This window comes from Podarcis muralis, chromosome 6, assembly GCF_964188315.1.
Source record: "Podarcis muralis chromosome 6, rPodMur119.hap1.1, whole genome shotgun sequence".
In the NCBI taxonomy this organism is placed as follows: domain Eukaryota; kingdom Metazoa; phylum Chordata; class Lepidosauria; order Squamata; family Lacertidae; genus Podarcis; species Podarcis muralis.
The window spans coordinates 8,887,097-8,907,213 of NC_135660.1; the positions used below are offsets into that span (position 1 = coordinate 8,887,097).

General features: G+C 44.5%; 1 protein-coding gene across 3 annotated transcripts in view; it reads right to left on the reverse strand.

Annotated features, from left to right (window-relative positions):
- The window catches only part of SENP5 (SUMO specific peptidase 5), a 32,599-nt gene extending 14,770 nt beyond the window's left edge, over positions 1 to 17,829 (reverse strand). For 2 of the 3 annotated variants that reach the window (XM_028731685.2, XM_028731681.2), the window contains exons 1-4: positions 17,550 to 17,627; positions 4,361 to 5,889; positions 2,039 to 2,144; positions 1,749 to 1,896 (exon numbers count right to left, since the gene is read on the reverse strand). In XM_028731685.2, the coding sequence (XP_028587518.2) occupies positions 1,749 to 1,896; positions 2,039 to 2,144; positions 4,361 to 5,858 (1,752 nt within the window). In that variant the 5' untranslated portion in view covers positions 5,859 to 5,889; positions 17,550 to 17,627. Of the gene's footprint in view, positions 1 to 1,748; positions 1,897 to 2,038; positions 2,145 to 4,360; positions 5,890 to 17,549; positions 17,628 to 17,715 lie in introns of those variants that run through there. The other variant, XM_028731682.2, reaches the window with a different exon arrangement.
- Positions 17,830 to 20,117: the final 2,288 nt, after the last annotated feature.

Below are 20,117 nucleotides of genomic sequence, written 5' to 3' on the forward strand. Positions count from 1 at the left end.
TCATTTTTGGACCAGACAGCTCAAAAGTTGTATTTTTCAATACAAGTTTTTGGTTTCTAAAATTCATTCTGATTGTGCAGATAAAATATAATGGATAAAATTTTACAGGATGTGTTGCTAGTGTGTGAAAACAGTCAAGACCCAAGGATCCCCAGGCATGCACCTCCAGAAGGTGGAGACATCAGGCACCATCCTGGCACCCAGGTATCTTCACCTGGTCACAAGTGGCCGATAGCCAGGTGCAAAGTGTGTCTGGCACATTTCACAGGCTGGACACATTACTTACTGGCTTGATATGCAGCAGATGGGCAGAGTCCTTTGTGAAGCAGAAATTCTCTTCTCAGTCCAGAAAGAGGCTACTATTTTACATTGTATACAGATTTCCACAAATATGCAAAAGCATTTGGTATAACAGGAATCTAGACCTGACCACACAAGATAGGGTGTAAGGATGTAAATATTTTTTTCCCCCTAGACCGACAGACAGAGCAAGTTCCATGCTCACATCTTGTCTTAGAGATTTTTCAAATCTCATTTTTAGGCAGCGATGCGAATCACCACTGAATGTAGCAGACAAGTATGAGAAGGAAGCTGTCATGGTTATTTGCTTTACAATTTTGTCTTATTCTACTGTTGCAGTCAACCATCTTCGCAAGCTTCATTTTCTCATTCCGCTAAGTAAGAATGCAAATTTGGAAGGATGCACTAATCCTAGCCTGGATTACATGTTTCAAAGCTAGCATTCCAATTCTAATTAGACAGTCTAGTTCTGTACAAATCAAGCCACTTACTTACACCATAGCAATCTAACCAATTTGAACCCAGAACCGGATTAAGGGGGCAATTCTATAACAAGGTCTACTAGGATGAACTCCAACGAAGCTGAGAGGTTATCCTGTCTTAACTTCCTCATACTCAACTCAGAGATCCACTGGCTTATGTCCCCCACAGAAGGGCATTCCATAATACAGTCATACCTCGGGTTGAAGTAGCTTCGGAAGAAGTATTTTCGGGTTGCGCACTGCAGCAACCCGGAAGTAACAGAGCGCGTTACTTCTGGGTTTCATCACTCGTGCATGCGCAGACTGTTAAAATGACGTCATGCGCACGCGCGGAAGCGGCAAATCGTTCACTTCTGGATGAGAAAGGGGCTCCGGAACAGATCCCGTTCGCATCCAGAGGTACCCCTGTATAGGACCAACCAGTCATGAGGTCAACTAATGCACACATGACAGTGGCCAAGCCAACCCTGTTCAGGAAAGAGGTTATTGGTATATCCATGTAAGCTGATAACAGGTGCTCCTCACTGGAGAGATCACCTGAACCTCTGGTGACAAATATGGACCTAGGAACACCCTTGAATGTACACACACAAACACGCACCAATCAAATATATTAGTAGTGACTTGAGTGGTTCCTTCTCTCCCAAATCACACACCCTTCCAGCAGTATGCCAACTGGGTAGGAGGGACTTTTGAATAAATGTGTTTAAAAAAAAGTTTTTTTAAAAAAAGATGACATTGGATGGGAGTTTTAACAGACGTCACTGAAGATCAGGGAATTCTCGCATTGCAGACGCCTCTACTGGATAACCCTTGCCTTTTCTAAACCCTAGAACTCATTTCCCACAATAAGGCCCTGCTCCAAAGAAAACCCAACATCCCTTCAACCTGGAAGCAAGGCAACAGTACCACGATGGCGTGACTGAAAGCACCATTTTAAGCAGCAGAATCTGCAATTGCTCTCACCTGATCGTTTAGCCAGTTCTGACCATCCAACGTTGTCAAATCATCCATATCCAGCATGTGCTTGTTATAGAAGACCCGGAAATTGCAAGTGGAAGATTTGGGATGCCTCGTCTGATACTTCATGATTTCCTTGGTGATGAATGGCTTTCTGGAACAGGCAGCCAAGAAAGAGGTAAGACAATGCGAAGTTATCCCAGCACATTTGATATGCAGCTCTGCATAGCCGTAGGAAGCCAGTGGAATCCGGAAAGTGAATCAGCAGAGCGAAGAATTAAGAGATAGCTACTAACCTATAGGAGAAGTCTTCATTAAAGACTTCCTTTAATCTTCCCATAACATCCTTTTCACAGAGTGGAATTAGACTGCCATATTTCTTCATTACTTCATCTAGGAATCCTTATAAATAGAGAGAGGGGTTTTTTTTGAAGAAGAAAAAGTATGCATAGGAGCAGCAGTTGCATAGGAATCAGATGACTTATTTCTATGGTTGAGTTTCTACGACCCATTTTCAAGTCAGAATGGGAACAGTACAAAATTGACGTACAAGGTTGACAATGACGCAATGACAAGTCCCAGACTTGGACCCCTGTTCAAATGAGCATAGACAAACAATTTATGCAGAGCCAGTGTCTCTGCAGTACTGTGTGAGAGAGAGAGCATGCGCTCATGAAGGGCTTAGCACCCACCCTAGTCCCTCCTAGAGAGCAAGAAGCATAAAATGGTTTCTAGGGCTTGCCTAAAATAAACCTGATAAGCGCGTAACTTGTGATCCTAAATCCAACCCAAAAGAGAAGCATGCTACAATCTCTGCCCAGATATGAGGCTTCCTGCAGCCTAAGTGAAACGAATTGGGGGTTGGGGCGTGTCACAAAGCTGTAGTGCTTAATTAATTGCACCTTTGGTGTATAGCATTTCTAGGCAGATGAAAGAGTTTCCAATCAGCACATCATCAATTTACATTACATGGCTTGGGAGAAGAGATACGTACCCCTAACATCTGGATGAAATTGCGGTTCTGTTCGCATACCGTTACGCTGAGGCAGAGATGGACAAAAAATAAACGTGGAATACGCAGCCCTTTAGATGGCAGCAATCAGACTGCATTTCTCGAAACTTAAATTCTTAAATTTTGAAAGACCAGTTGGGGGATAATTGCAGGGAGGGGAAGAAGCCTACAGAAGCGCAAAAATGAACCTTCCGGGGTCTGAATGCAGGACAGGAGCTATACTGGCCCTGACTGCAATCAACCCAAATCAATGAGATGTTCAGAGAATAGAGTCATGGGAATGCACACCAGATCTGTTTCAAAATTTTGGGCACCCTCTACTTACATTGTGACAAGGAGAAATATTTTTAAACCCATTGTACACGCCAAGTAACCTACGACACCATGGAACATTTCTAGCAGGAATTGCTACAAGCCAAGGACTCAATCACCCCTGCATTCCAGAATGGAATTGGCCTGTGCCAGATGGACGCCACTTAGGACACACCAACAGCCCAATCTACACTGGGCTGCCAAGAGGTGAGTACAGGGGATACGGATCTACTGAGCTCACAGTCAGCAAGTAGCTTCACTCCTTTTATTACCCATCTCATTAAGCACTCAGATTCTTATTTCAATATGGAAGATGGGCAACTCTAGCATGTATTGAGATTAAGCCTCCAGTCTGGGTTCTCTTAAGTATCTGGGGCCACAATAAACAGACAAAGTGTTCTGAAGAGTTAAGCTGCCTCTTGATTTTGGCTCCAACCCCCAATTGCGCCAGTCTCAATTTCGTCTCAATTTCGTCCCATAACAAGCCCATCAAATGAAACACCACCACCAATGCACTGTGATTGCAACCCACTGGTTTATCATGCAACTGCGCTATCAAAGGGCAGGCCTGTACGATCTGGAACCCATCAAGCTTAAAACAGCCCAGCAGCCATTACTAAGGTCCATCAGGTACTAAGACTGCGGCTCTTGCAATCCCAGGCTGGCAAGCAAAAGCCAGGGCTTCGCTGCATTCCTGCAAAAGCCACAGTACCTGGCTTGGAGGATCACAAAATTGACAAGGACAGGCCAGCTGAACTGCTGTGTGTGCAACATCCTAATCTCAAACCCACAATAAATATAGCAAGAAGTAAAGGTAAAGGTAAAGGTACCCCTGCCCGTACGGGCCAGTCTTGACAGACTCTAGGGTTGTGCGCCCATCTCACTCTAGAGGCCGGGGGCCAGCGCTGTCCGGAGACACTTCCGGGTCACGTGGCCAGCGTGATGACGCTGCTCTGGCGAGCCAGAGCTGCACACGGAAACGCCGTTTACCTTCCCGCTAGTAAGCAGTCCCTATTTATCTACTTGCAGCCGGGGGTGCTTTCGAACTGCTAGGTTGGCAGGCGCTGGGACCGAGCAGCGGGAGTGCACCCCGCCGCGGGGATTCGAACCGCCGACCTTTCGATCGGCAAGCCCTAGGCGCTGAGGCTTTTACCCACAGCGCCACCCGCGTCCCTTCATAGCAAGAAGTACAGTAGTGCATAAAATGTCATTATAATCTACAGGGACAGCACCCAGATTCATAGCATAAATAAACAAAACCAGCAATAAGCATTAAGAGAGTGTTGCTATATACCACAAAGCCACACAGCCAACTGCTCGTCACTGACGCAAGAAGCTCTCTGGCTGCTTCTTTTCCCACTCTTTTGGGTCCCTGATTTCTGTCCTGTGCTTCCTCTCAGAGGCTCATCATGAGGGCTTTTACAGTACGGGTGATCTAAGAGCTCGGCGCCAAATACGTCCATGCTTATGGGCCTTTCCACCTCCATCCGACCACTGTCCTCATTTTGCGCCAGCTCCACGGAAGCAGGCCCATTAGCAAAGCCGTCGTTTGTGCCCAAATCCGCCCTGGAGGGCCCCAGCACTGTCTCGCCGGCACCCGTAAACTGATTCGTTCCCCCATCTCCTGGACCTAAAACCGAGCTTTCTTTCTCCGTCACAGAGACGAAACTATCAGGGCAGCTGTCCAGTGCGGGTGCCTTCCGCGCTTCCTCCTTGTGAGTAGGCTGTGCTCCACATGCTGCTTCTGCTCCATGCAACTCCGGCACGCAGGGCTCAGCGATGCCATTTTGGTCTCTGGGCGCAAGTTCCTTGTAATGGAGCTCCCTGCATGGCAAGCGTGCGCCCTGGGTGAGGCAGGCGTCAGGCAGGTGTGTTTGACTCTCCTCAATCAATGGTCCTGGCATATGACTGTTCATATCTGACAAGCTGAACAGGTTCCAGGGAGATTTACTTTTCAGTTTCCAAGAGGGAAGCGAGGCCCCAGAGACTCCTCGGCGGAGGTCCTCTTGCCAATCTCTGCTTACTTTCTCCACCCAGCTCGGCCTCCTTATGCTCAACTTGCACGCCTTGCCTCTCCAAAACCTGGGACGAGATTTCGCGATTCTAATCCAAAACTTGACCGCAGAAAGTTTCTTATACATCATAAATAGAGATCTGTTTTTTAAAGTACACCTTTTAAATCTAGGCCTCCTCCTAATAGTCAGGAGGTCACAAGTTCCATTTTGCTCCAGGCCTTGGCAGCAGCACTTCCTTCTGGAGTTGTTCAGAACCTCAACGCCACTGTTATTGCTCTCACCCACCTTCCGAGCAAGACCATCCTCTTTTACCAGGAAGGCAGTATTGCTGGTCTCGGTGCTGTGCTGCTTGCTTTGAGAAGGCTTTGAGTCAACCGTTAAACTGCAAAATTTATTCAGAAGTTCTTCGCTCTGAAAGGATGTGCCACCCAGCTCCTCTGCCACTGTAACAGGTCCTCCACTTTTGCACCAAGGAAAGAAGCCTCTGTGTACGTTTTGTGGAAAGGTGCAGTTTTCAAAAGGTACAACTTGCTGGGGGTTTGCATTTAGGAACACTTCAGGAGCCCACTTCCTCTGGAGCCAAAGACTCTTGCTTCTGCAGGGCTTCGTTTGTTTCAGGCTCACAGGTGTCCAAGTGCCGCGCCTCCCTCCTTTAAGTAGAGAAAGACGGTTCCTTTGGAAGCAGTACTGCTTTAGCCCCCAAAATCCCACCGTCCATTTTCGATAACCGGCCAGCAACCGACTTCTCCGCTGTATTTTTCTCCTATGCTCTTTCATTTTTCTGCTGCATTATGATCTCGAAGTGCAGCTGCAACAGCAAAGGAGACACAAAAAAGAAACAAGTTACACCACAGAAAACTGAAAAAGTTCCATCATTCAAAGCCCTCCAGCAACACAAACTGTTCAGAACCCGTTTTTTGCATGCAGCAAGGTAAGTTTCCTGAGGGAGACTGCAGAGACATACCAGGGACTATGGCTTCTTTCCTTGTCGTTAAAAACTTGCTGTTTGATTGGACCAGAGGCAACCACACACTTGCTCATCACACACTTGCAATGCAGAAGAACTCAAGGCTCTCCTGCTTACTGATCTGTGTTAAAGATGCCCATTTCACCCTAGCTACACTTGACATGGTTCAAATTTTGACTTCCGCCCCAATTTGTTGAGCCACTCCTTATTCCTCCAGTCCAGAATGTGCCCCCAATTCTGCATGTGTATTTGCATCCTTTTGCAAACCAGATCATAGCTGTCAACGTTTCCCTTTTTTAAAGGGAAATTCCCTTATTCCGAATAGGATTCCTCGCAAGAAAAGGGAAAAGTTGACAGCTATGAACCAGATGTCTACTGTGCTGCCAGGAAGGCAAGAGGTTATGGGAAAATTTGAGAAAGGCATGTTGGGAAATAAGCTACTTTTCCTTTAAGATCCGGTGGGAGAGCAGTGGCTAGCAATACAAGACAGTTTCTCATCCCAGGCACAGGTGTCCTCAAAATGCCACTAAGCTCAGGGTCATGGCCCCATCTGCAATATGGCAGCAATGCTAGCCTACCTTGGAGGGTTACTGAGAAATTGTTTTTGAAGCGTTTCCAACACCCGAGGCATTATTCCAGCCTTCCCCATCTGGAGGGAACAACTTTCATCAGACTGAGCCAGCACAACTGGGAGCTGTGATCCAAACCTTCTAGAGAGCACCAGGTTGTGAAAGGCAACAACATACAAATACTTATTATGTAGTGTATAACCTCACCCCTAGCCAGTTTGAACAGTCTTACTTTTTCAGCACAGTGAAAAATTGCACAGTGTTGCAGGCTATTTGTAACTGTTGTTGTTGTTGTTTTAAAAAAGAGAAGACAACCCAAGTATGCTAAACAGAATTAGGAAGCAGTCAGAAAAAAGAACAGAAATTGTCATATGTGGTGGACATGGCAATTTTCAAAGAAAAAGGGGGGGGGGGAGAGAGACCGTAATAAGAATGACAGGACATGAGATTGTGTTGGATCTCATTTTTGTTTTTTTAATTAAACTATGCAGGTGGTTCAGAAAAGAGCTAACAAATAAACAAAATTAGGAAGCATCAACTACAGAGCAAAGGGGCTAGACTGAAAGCTACAGTCTGCTTAAATAGCCCAATTAAAATTAAAATGTGCTTTTGAAAAGAATTGGATTTCTGTTATTCTTTTCAAGTAATTAATTAGTATATTTAAAGAAGATTTACAAAAATTGCTGTATTTAATTAGTTATTAGTGCATAGGTTTAGCTATTAAGTTTATTTATTGAAGAACTGTATTTAGAATTTGCAGATATAAACTTTACGCAATCTTTTTTAAATAAAAATCACTATAAAACTGCAAATACACATTGTGAGCAAGGCTGGAAAAATCTCATTTAGCACCTTCAGTTTACTTTGCTCCTTAATTTGAGCCTTATTTGTGTGTTCTGATACCCCTGCAATATTAGTTCTGTGGAAGTGAGAATGCGGACCAACAAGCTAGCCCTGCCTCACCTGGAAGTCCTCGTCTCCATTCATATACTGGAGGCAAACATCTGCAAAAGGGAGCAAACAGGTAGGGTCCCCTGTGAAATTTGGAACTACTGAAAGTTCAGGCTTCCAAGTTGCACAGGTAAGTCTGGGCAAAGAGAAATGACTCTTCACTTCAGGGCAATGTGACAGGACGCAGTTCCTCATCACATGAGGGATCAGGATGCATAAAGGGCTCTATAACACCCTGGAAAAGATCCCCCAAACATGCCAACACCTGGACAAGTACTGCGCTTCCGAAAACTATGTCACGCTTTTGTCCACCCTAAGGGAGACAAAAGCAGAACTAGCAGTTCTGCCAGGAAGTAGATAGTAGTTTGATGTGACAGTGGAAACTTAAGCCCTTCCCTGTGACCCAAATTGTTCATTCTTGGCCACTTTATTTTACCTTGGCTTTATACCGCCAGGGTCCTTTACAGACCTTTCCTTCAAGTCTCCTCCAGTCCAACCCCCCTGCCATGGTAATGTGTAATGCAAGAGCATGAACAGTGAAAGCGTCTTCTGTTACAGTTAGACACAGGAGCAATCGGCATCCAGTAAAGAGGACCTCTTGAGGAGAAGTGTATGTTGATTAGTGCATAGCTCAATAAAACAAAAGTCAGAACAAAGTTGAAGGAAGGAAATATGGGGAAGGTAACGGAAAAGCAAGGGAGGGAAGCTTAACAGACTACAGGAAGCACGAGAGTCATACTTTCAGGAACTGTCAATGCCTGCTTGCTGAAGAGGCTCGATTGGAAAGAAGGCAGGTGGCTCGCTGAATAGAAACGGTGAAAAAGTAATCCTTTAAGCATCTCTGAAGTGAGATGAAAAGTACATTTGGAGGGTACCCAGTGCTTTTCGAAACGTGCAGCTACTGATGAAAGTGCAAGAGAGGATCAAAAATAGCTTCTGTTGCACGCTTGAGAGCAAGAGAGAGGAAGGAAGGAAGGAAGGAAGGAAGGAAGGAAGGAAGGAAGGAAGGAAGGAAGGAAGGAAAAGCCAAGGGCAAAGGCAGTGGTGCTCAGCAGCCCACATATCCTTCTGAATACACAAGAAGCAACTTATTGCCTCTCAGCTAGATATATTTTCCCAGGCTCAAATAAGCTACCTTTCAAGGTTGCCATGCTATGAAACTCAATGTGATCCGTCCCTTGACATGTGCTCTTAAAAATCGGTGCAGCTAGGGCCTCTCTTCAGGAGTCGGTGTGGCAAAATTAGGAGCATTAGATGTCAGAATATAAGAGCCATACTGGATCAGACCAGACACCTGCCTAGTTCAGCATCCCACTTCCCACAGTGAGAAACCAAAAGCATATGGGAAGCATATGGGAAAACCAAAAGTAGAACGTTGATAAAACTGCCTTCTCTCACAGCTGTTCCCCAGCAGCTGGTATTCAGAGGCATATTGTCTGAACCTGGAGGGAGCATATAGGCATCACGACTATATATTGCTGCAGAACCAAACTGAGAACAAGAACCATAAGACAGTACATAGGCATGATAATAGCCCTCTTATAGGCAACAAAAGAGCCTGGCATCTCCACCATCTGAAGGTGCATTTCTGGAAGTCATTGGATTCTGACGGTTTTCACACACTTAGAATCATAGAATCATAGAGTTGGAAGAGACCACAAGGGCCATCGAGTCCAACCCCCTGCCAAGCAGGAAACACCATCAGAGCACTCCTGACATATGGTTGTCAAGCCTCTGCTTAAAGACCTCCAAAGAAGGAGACTCCACCACACTCCTTGGCAGCAAACTCCTCTGTCGAACAGCTCTTACTGTCAGGAAGTTCTTCCTAATGTTTAGGTGGAATCTTCTTTCTTGTAGTTTGGATCCATTGCTCCGTGTCCGCTTCTCTGGAGCAGCAGAAAACAACCTTTCTCCCTCCTCTATGTGACATCCTTTTATATATTTGAACATGGCTATCATATCACCCCTTAACCTCCTCTTCTTCAGGCTAAACATGCCCAGCTCCCTTAGCCGTTCCTCATAAGGCATCTGAACAACCAGAATGAATTTCAGGAGCCAAAATGCTTTTTCTGTGCACACTGAGCAGGAGCAGTGAACAAATTATAGCTAATCAGTGTAGCTTGTCTTCAATTACCCCACCGCCCTGCTCACAGTTGTGAAGAATATTATTACGTTATGAATGGTCCGTGTCACCATTAAGAAAGAGAGGTAGGAATAGGCCAATGTATATGTGTGTGGACTGTCCCTGGATTAAGTGACTTTTCTTCTTTAAGTTCTCAAAGTTCCTAACCTAGCTCAAGGCTGTCATCTGAACTATCCAGATGTTTAACTGAGAATCAATCACAGTCTGTCCATCATTTGAAAAAGAAGACTAGGCATTCCGTTTTGGTGACTGAAACGTTGGTTCAATGAGCCACTTGGCCCCTACCTTATATATCTTGAGTTTCTAACACTGGACTCTGTAGGACTAGGACCTAGAAGACCCGGCTTCAAATCCCCACTCAGTCATGAATTTCCCTGAGTGTTACTGTCCTATATATGCCTCCCTGTATAGCCTGTTTGGCCATGGCTGGTTACAACCCTCCAAATACCACTAATTGCAAAAGGAACCAAATAAATTCTTTACAAAAAATAAATAAACAGAGAGTGCTGCTACATTGGGGGCGGGGGGGGGGGGCAATTAGCCATTCTGTTTCTGCACCCATAACCCAGGTTCCAGGAGCCATGTGGTGAACAGCTTTTCCATCCCAGTTTCTAACACTGCCTGTCTGGTTGCTTTAGATTCTCAACTCCCATCAGGTCCAGCCAGTATAGCCAATGGCCAAGAACAATAGGCACTGGGGTCGAACAATATCTGGAAAAGAGTTTTGTCTAACTCTGCTTAGGGGTGGGGAAAAGGTTCTGAGTATGCACATACTATTAACATTAAAATGGCTTGCTGCTGCTCTTTCCTCCATTCCCATGCCAGTATCAAAAACCGCAACAAAGCATGAAGATAGAAGCACAAACAGAACAGAAAGTTCAACTCATTAGCCTCTGTTTTCACTGCTCAGACAACAGTGAGCAGCAGAAATTCTTATGCATGGAAAGTTCCGCACATTCAAAGAGGCTACTGAAGCCTTCCTAGAGTTTTGTCCACACTTTTTCTTTTTTGGGAGCTTTCGTGACAATAAAAGCTTCAATATACTTTCCACAGAAGGGCAGAGCATCAGGAGTTCTAGCTGACACCATGAACTGCACAAAATCAATTCATTTTACACATTTAAAAGTTAAAACTATATCACATCAGTGTTTTGTTTTTAGGAGACTTGTATGTGCTGCACAAGACATTACTGCAAACAAGACATTTTATTCTAGTACCAACGTTTAAGGGCTGACCACATCATTGGCAAGTGACAAAAGCAACAAATGCAAACTTCAAAAGCAGAAGTGGACAACTTACTCAGTGCCAGGGGGCAAACTGGAAAGATGTGACTAGAAAACAGTTGCTGATCAGCGGTTTTTGCTACTTTAAGAAGTTTAATCATCATGAAAATGAGAAAGTATTGAAACAAGTATATGTGCAGCAGAACTTCCTAGAGAGGATAATCAACATTATCTAACACATATTCGGGAAATTTTGTTTGCTACTAATTTGGACATCTTTTAACCAAATTTTGCATGACTCTTCCCAAGATTAATGGGTAGGTGTTTATCCATGCTCTGATATATTTGGACACCGCTTTGAATCATGATGGTAACGTAAACTAAACCTTTCCAAACTGCACTGATTTTTTTTTTTTGGGGGGGGGGGTGTCTTATAATTCCCATGCAATGCTTGGCACAAATAAGACTGCTAGAACAAAACGGACTGAAAAAATATTATTTCTGACTGGCACAGCAGGTGGGTAATTTTTTGCATCCTTCCTCTACAATAATCATTGCCATAGGGAAATCCCGATTCAATAAAAAAAAATCGAAATGGGTTTAAATACTAAAACATATTCAAGTATGTAACACTGCTCACAGAGAAGGAATTAGATTTTAACGTACAGAATATAACCGGGGTGGGGTGAGGAGGACTAGCTATAGTCACACAAACATTTTGGGGTGAAAGGGGCGCTGCATGTTATTATCCCACCCTAAATAACTGAAGACTCCTCATACTGCTTTGTTATTTTGTTCACTGCATCAGCAAGAGAATTTCTGCAGATCTTCATGGTATTCACAGTGAACTTACTGTATTTTTAGCTCTAGTTTTTGGAGGAGGAAAACAAAAGAAAAAATATTCGGAATCCCAGAAGCCAGAACAGCAAGAGGGATCGCTGTGCAGCGATCCCTCTTGCTGTTCTGGCTTCTGGGATAGCTGTGCAGCCTGCATTCGCTCCATAAGACGCACACACATTTCTCCTTACTTTTTACGAGGGAAAAAGTGCGTCTTACAGAGCGAAAAATACGGTACTTTGCAAAACTGGTAGTGCACTTCTTGCTTAATCTCTGCTGGTGAAGCACTATGCACTCTTGTCCTTCTATACCAAGTTCTCAACACTAAAAGTTATTTTATATAAAGTATATTTTCCCCAAAAAAATATTTGTTTACTCAAATATACAATACGCTTGGGTGCTGCATTCAAGGATGCTCAATAGAAGCTACTATCCCCATTCTCCCAATCTGTTCCTTCTCCTCAGTTTCACACACCTTTCTCCTGTACCTTGAAAAGCATGGTCATCAAAGTATAGGACTCCTGCCCAAGTTCTAAATTGCTGAAGATCTAGTTATTCACACCTAAATAATTTCATTTTGCCAGGCTCTTTCAGCAGTCTTTATTGTGTAAACTAGATACATCCCTGAAGTCAGATGAATCTGACTTGTAATTACATGTTAGGCCTCAGATTATGGAGTCAGGAAGAACAACTTGCATCAGCTTTGTCTTCTTCCCACCTGCATCATCTCCACCACAGACGCACTGCCATGTAGTTCATCGCTGCACATGGACTTGAAAGGCGTAAAGTTCTCATACCAACACCGATAATAGTCTGCAAAACAACTTTATAACTCTTGTCCTTTAGATTTTTCAAATAAGAAACTAGGAGACCTGTAAAAGGAGGGAAATAGAGAAAAGCAGAGCCAAGACTATCCAAACACCTTAAAACTAGCAAGATCCCAAATCTTGTTCTTCCCTCCTCCAATAAGCTGTATAAATTGGCCTAGGGCATCCTGGAATGCAGGGACTCTGTATGTCTCATTCCTTTCCAGCCCAAGTCACTCAATTGATTTTCTGTACTTTCCATACATCCCAATCCTATACAAATTTACTCAGAAGAACCCACTCCTCCATTTCAGAAAAAAATATTTCCAAGAATGCACAGAACTGCAGGTCACTTGAAAAGAAGTAGCACTCCATAAAGAAGGCTGATCGCCGAAGAATTGATGCTTTTGAATTATGGTGCTGGAGGAGACTCTTGAGAGTCCCATGGACTGCAAGAAGATCAAACCTATCCATTCTGAAGGAAATCAGCCCTGAGTGCTCACTGAAAGGAGAGAACATGAAGCTGAGGCTCCAATACTTTGGCTACCTCATGAGAAGAGAAGACTCCCTGGAAAAGACCCTGATGTTGGGAAAGATGGAGGGCACAAGGAGAAGGGGACGACAGAGGACGAGATGGTTGGACAGTGTTCTCGAGGCTACCAGCATGAGTTTGACTAAACTGCGGGAGGCAGTGGAAGACAGAAGTGCCTGGCATGCTCTGGTCCAGGGGGTCACGAAGAGTTGGACACGACTAAACAACAACAACGAGCACTCCATTATTGATGCCATTATTATTTCTGCATATTATCTTGCAAATGTTGCTTTGAAACTTCCTGTTCTCACTAGTTTAAACAAGAATTGCTTAAAACTCACAGGCTTGCTGTGACATATCAATAAACAAAGCACATCTGAATTATAATACACACTTCACAAATTTAAGAATGCTTCTAAGTACTTCAAGGTCCAACCTACAGAACTGCTACCAAACAGTAACTGAAGTTACTTTTTCATAATATTTGTTATTATTGTTATGGTTCTAAAAGATCTCTGATCTGCATAGACCTCAATGGTAACCCATAAAGAAGTCACGAGTAACTTCTTAACATTTTTAAACAATAAAGCACAGCAATGCAGAGATTAAATTACTGTAGAGAAGTCATATATTATGAAAGCAAATATATATATATATATATATATATGAATATATATATGATATTATGGAAAGACCTCTGCTGGATGCCAAGGAGAGCCACCGCCAGTCAAGGGTAGACAATATTGGGCAACACGGACAAGTAGTCTGGCCAGGCATAGAACAGCTTGCACAAGTGAAGATTATGAAGCCAATTAAACACCTTGCATTGAGCAACAAAAGCTTTTAATGAATCAACAAGGATTTAGAGGTGTTCTGAGCCAAGTTAGAATTCCTCAACAGAAGCTACAAAAATAGTAAGGCCTTTTTGGAATTATGCATTATGACACAAACATGAGTTGAAGATACGCTACTTTAGCCAAATGTAGCAAGCGTTTCTATCCAATTCTGAAGAAACTGTGGCAGATATTATGTAGAATTTGCATTTTGCTTCAGTATGAATTAGGTTATAACTACTGAACTCACTACACTTTCTAGAATTCCACCAAGACTAAGGAGCAAAGGGGTCACTGAGATTATGACTGTTGTTTTTATATCACATATAATGCCAACAGATAATTGCTCCCTGATCTGCTCATGTCTAAATACTTCTTGAAGGTATTAGTGTATGTACAGTACAAACAGCATGCATATTCATAAGAACCCAGCTCCACCCACCTATGACCAGGCTCCTTATCCTGGGAATGGTCAAAGAGATATTACCAAGCCACTTGTGGCACAATGGGGCAGTGCACCTGGCTGTTAACCAGAAGGTTGGTGGTTTGAGCCCATGCACGGATGGCTGCAGGCAGGGTTCCTGAATTGCAGGGGACTAAACTAGATGACCCTTGGGGTCCTTTCCAACTCTACACAGAGTAAACTTTTGTTGATGCAAACTCCAGATAAACGAGTTTGGACATAAGAAAATCTGTGCTGGATTAGATGAAAGGTCCATGAATTCCAGCAGAGTGTTCAAAACTCCCATTGTTCTAGGAGCATTTTACAACAAGGAATTTCATTAGTGTGAGTAGTTTCTGAGCTTTGGATGCAGTACTGTGCCTAAGATTTCAGATTTAAACTGCAGAGTGGAAGGCGAAGGTGACCTTTTTCTGCCTCCTCACTTCCAGCTACTCTGAAGACTGGAGAAGAGACCCTCTTAAGAATATCAGGGGGGTGGGCAGGGGAAGGACTAGACCATGTGAAAAAATGAACATAATATTTCAGTTGCAGTTCATTTTCAGCATTGTATTCTTGTTATAAAAAAGCACGCCTAGACATTCTATTGTTGCACCCTTAACCTAGGTTTAAGGTGCCGTTTAGCTCCTAGCTTTCATATCTCAGTTTCTAACACTGTTCTAGCATTCCATTTCCCAAGCAGCCACCTAGATGCCTCTGAAGTCCACAACTAAGGCATGGAGGCAACAGTCCTCTCATACTGCCACTCCCCAACAGGTGGTATTCAATGGCAGAGTGTCTCTGAATCTGATGACTTCATACAGTCATCATGACCAGTAACCGAAAATACAATTTATGGAAAATAAGGCTCTCTAATCCCCTTTAAAGCCATCTAAACTAGCAGTCACCACAGTAGCTCATAGCAGCCCAATTGCATAAAATTATGTGTGGAAAAATTCACTGTCTGTCCTGCATATCGTACTGATAACCTCAAGTACTAGTATTATGAGCTAGGGATAAAGGTATAGTTTCTAGCATTTCGTTGAATGAAGCACAAATGCTTGAATACACCTGACATAAATGTTTACAAGTATTGAGGACATACTCAGCTGTTTCCCTTACAGTGTGCATGAGCAAAACATCTCTGCCTTTGGTGAAACTATGCAGGAAAGCCTTTTCGCTTATCTCATGCATAAAAAAGAAAACCAGAATACAGGAATTCAGTCCCACATCCCTTCATACACTCCTTTACCCTATAAAACTATGAACCCTATAGTCCTTGCTGTGCACTATACAATACTTCATAGCATCAATCTCCCTGCATGCTCATGGTACTCGCTCTCTCTTCAGGATCTTCCCGAAAGCTCACCTTCCCAGTGAATCCTTTGACTTAGCATCTTAATCCACATTCTCACCTATCAGCGTGTCTAGGCACACATAAGCATATTGCCTCATAGTCACCCCTTGTTTCATATTCATCTTTCCATCTCCCCTCGTCTCAAATATAAATAAGTAGGTTGTGAACACTTGGGGGTAGTTATCTTTTATTATTATCTATATTCTCTTGAATGTCATATATTTTGATGTGTAGAATATAAACATTATTTCCACATCTTTCCCTCTCACCATATGATTAGATTCTGCTGCTGCTCCACCTTTAACTGTTCCCATTCTCTCTAATGAAGAGCCAGCAAAATCACAAAACATTTTTGTCCCAGGAATAGCACTAAAGAAATGCACCCCACTTGCTTAGCAACAGCAAATTCCCAGGCACATCTCAACGACCCCCTTCCCATGGGAAAACCTGAACTGCTTTGCAAGAAGAGAAGTACTGCACCCTCTTGAACATCCTTTCACAAACCTGGGTCCCCCAACGATGTTGGACTATAACTCCCATCATCCCTAGCAACCAGGACCAGTAGTCAGGGATGATGGGAGTTGCAATCCTACAACATCTGGGGGCCCAAATTTGAGAAAGGCTGCTCTTGAAGGATGACCTTGCAGCAAGGCACCCACCCTCTCTACTCTAGCCTGACCCCTCCCCAAGAAGGCCAGTTCCTACACATAAGAGCCCTTCTGGATCAGGCTAATGGTCCATCTAGCCCAGCATCCTGGTCTCCCAGCAACCAATCAGATGCCCCTATGGGGAAGCCTGAAGACATCACACAGCTGCAACAGCAACTCTCCCCATTTGCGACTCCCAGCAAATGTCACTGAGGGACATGATGCGGTTGGCTAGTAGGCTTATCCCACCCCATCAGGACTCTGCCTTACTGTCTTTTAAAGACATGTTGGGGTCACCATTACCTCCCATGGAAGTGAATCCCAGGGTTAACTATGCCCCCGTGTGTGCAGAAGAGCTTTCTTTTATCTTCAGACTGGATAGCCTCAGGTATTATTATTATTATTATTATTATTATTATTATGATGTAATAATAACAATCTCAATTGGTAGAGCATGAGACTCTTAGAATCAGAGAACCATAAAACAGTGAGAGTTTGAAGTGACCCCGAGGGTCATCAAGTCCAACCCCTTGCCACGCAGGAATATTTACCCAACATGGGGCTCGATCCCAAGACCAAAAGCCTCATGCTCTAGTGATGGAGCTATCCAGCCCCACGTTGGGCAAAAAGATAAGACTCCTGCATTGCAGCGGGTTTGGCTGGATGGCCCTCGTGGTCCCTTCCAACGACAAACGAGATGACCCAAGGGCGTGCAGTCAGAAGACAAAAGAAAGCCCTTCCAGATACGCGGGGGGGGGGGGCACGATGACGGGGGAGGAAGAAAGGAAAGCTTCTCCGGCCATGCATAAAAAAAACCTTATCACGTCGTCGTCCCTTCCCTGGCCCACCTTCTTCCCAAACTAAAAAGGGGGGAGCCCGCAAAAAAGGGGGAGCCCCCGCACGCAAAAAAAAAAAAACCACCGTTATGAGGAAGGAATCGAAAGGTTTCCAGCAGGAGGCCGCCCCCCCCGCCCCTCAGGTCAGGGGGGCTGACTAGGCCAGATAGGCTCCCCCCACCCTCAGGCACTGCCCTCAGCACGACCCCCTGCGAACCTGCTCGGCCCCCTAATCTCTAAGGAGAATATGGGGAGGGGGGGACGTGAAGAGAAGGGGAAACAAAACACACGGACCCCGCCCCCCGCCCGCCCCTCGAGCCGCCCGTACCTTTGTCGCTTGGCGCATCCCGGCCGCGAAAAGGGGCCTCTCCCCGCCCCCCGCAAACACCCGCCCCCCTCTCTCTTTCCGCCCCCCCTCCTCCCAACTCCACGAGCGCGACGGCGACGGCAGCCGCTCGGCGACACCTCACGTGGGTCCGGTTCCCACAACCTACACGGCAGCGGCCGGCCCAGCGCCTCTACACGTCACTCTCCCGCGACGAGAGCTTCCGGATCGAGAGGCGGGGGTGGAGGAAGTGAGAGGGAGGGGATTAGGAGCGGCTTCTTGCCGGACCTGTTTGCGCATGCGTGCAAAAAAAAGGGACTGAAGGGGAGGGGCGGTAAGGGAAAGGGAGGAGGAGGAGGAATGAGCCGCTAGGCTCCACCATCTTTTGGTCCGGGAAAGGGAGGAGGAGTGCGCATGCGTTGGGGGGGAAAGCAAGCGGGGAGGAAGGGTCGGCCGTTCTCGTTGCGCGTGCGCGGTTGGTTTCTCGTTGCTAGGTTTCCACCCCACCCCCATATTTGCATATTAATTGCTGGGGGCGGAGGGACGACGGTGGATTTAAAGATCAATATAACTACTTAAAAGAAAAAACAAAGCAAAATAACCATTAGAGATAAGCCCTTTATCTCTAATCATTTAAAGATAATAATCATTAAATTAATCTCGACTAATTAGTCATTACTTTCGTGCTGATGGTGTGCATTTAATCTGGCTTGATATTCTGCCACCTAATTTGTGTTTTAATTTTTTGTTAATTAGATTGCTCTGCGTCGCCTGGGGAAATGGATTAACAGGCAACTAAACGTGCTAATAATTACTTTATTATTATTATTATTAAAATTACCTGGGTACTATTAGAGTCCAAGTGACTTAACAAGCTGTTGCACTATGCTAGTGAAGGGTAGGCCAGTCAGTCTACTCAGGAAGTTGTTGTTGTTATTATTATTATTATTATTATTATTATTGACAAAGGAGCATTATGATATGCGATCTCCTAACAGCTGCCCAAAGTGATACATTCCAGGAATGGGTTTGCACGTCTAAAGAAATTAAGGCCCTCAAAAGGAACCCTGAGTTGAAAAAGGTTCAACCAGCACTGGTGAATAGAAACAGGATCAGGCCAGCTCCTTCTCTTGCAGAGAAATCAAAATGATGACGACAAAGGTTGCAAAGCAGCTGCGCTTGCAGGGCAAAATCTGTTACAAGTCCCCTCCTGATTGATGTGCGAGGCAGTTTTCTTTTGATGATTGGCATCTGCCAGGATGACAGTTCATGCTAGGATTTTTTTCAGCATTCAGAAAAGCTGTCTTGCACAAGAAATAATAAGAGGAAAGTGCCCTTGTGGGATAGAGCCCAGAACTAGGGAGAGGGTTGAGACTTGCAAACATGGCAAGCAGATCCAGTGCCAGCTTGGAAGCCTGCCCCCTTTGCACCCCAAACAAAGCAGCTGGTGCTACAGACTTGAAGCTACAAGGGTACACTTTGAAAGAATGAACACCAACACCCTCTCAATGGTGTGTGTCTTGGATTCGAATGCAGGAACAGGAAGGATTATGCTCCAGCAGGTCCAAACGCAAACATGCAAATAAAAAGCTGGCAGAGCTGGTGCCAGGCTTAACAGGGCCCAGGACATGGCAATCATTATTATTATTGTTATTATTAATTTAATGCATTTATATCCCACCTTTCTGCTTTCTTGAAGAACCATCTTTTACCACGAGTCTGTCAGTTTGTATTTCTTAGTGCAGAAAGTATTGATCTGATGTGTGGAGATCTTTCCTATTCTACTTATTTCAAGGGGGTTCTGGAAGCTTCTCTGCATGAAAGAAATAAGCAGAGGGTTCATGATGTTTGGGTTATTCCTTCTGGGAAGCTGAGTACAGCTGGTGTAAAGTGGTTCTGTTACCTCTTCTGCCATGGTCATGCTGACTATAATAATAGGCCAGAAGGAGTGTGCGCTTCACTTTCTCTATCTCTTTTCCTTCTGGTGTAGTGTTTTGTACCTAGTATGCTTAGTGATAAGGTTTAGACTTATAAGTTATTGTAAGTTTAAGTGAAGTCTGCTGCAACTGGATTTCTTATAGAAAGTGCCAATCCTGAATGTATTGGATTTGTGTCCATTATGCTCATTTGCCTTCAGTAGCAGAAAAGCTCTGCTGGATGGAATATTAATTTCGTCTGGTCTATTTTGGGGGGAATCTTGCAACATGTTTAAGTTTTTAATCTGCTAACTATACGTTGAAATCTGCTCTGGATCAATATTGAGTAGAATTTCAATGACAGAGTCTGCCTGCCCTCAAGTTCAACATTGCCCGGGACATAGACAGGGCCTCCTTCATAGTGGCACCAAACTTGTGGAAGGATTAGCTCCCTGCTTTTTAGCCTTTAGGCCAGGGTTGGGGAACCTGTGCCCCCTCCCCGGATGTTGCTGGACTACCAACTCCCATCATCCCTGACCATTGGCCATGCTACTAGCTGGCGCTGAAGGCACTTGGGAGTCTGGCAGGCCACAGGTTCCCTACCCCTGCATTCTGGTTTTATTTAATCTTTTACTTGAGTTGCTTTTCATTTTTT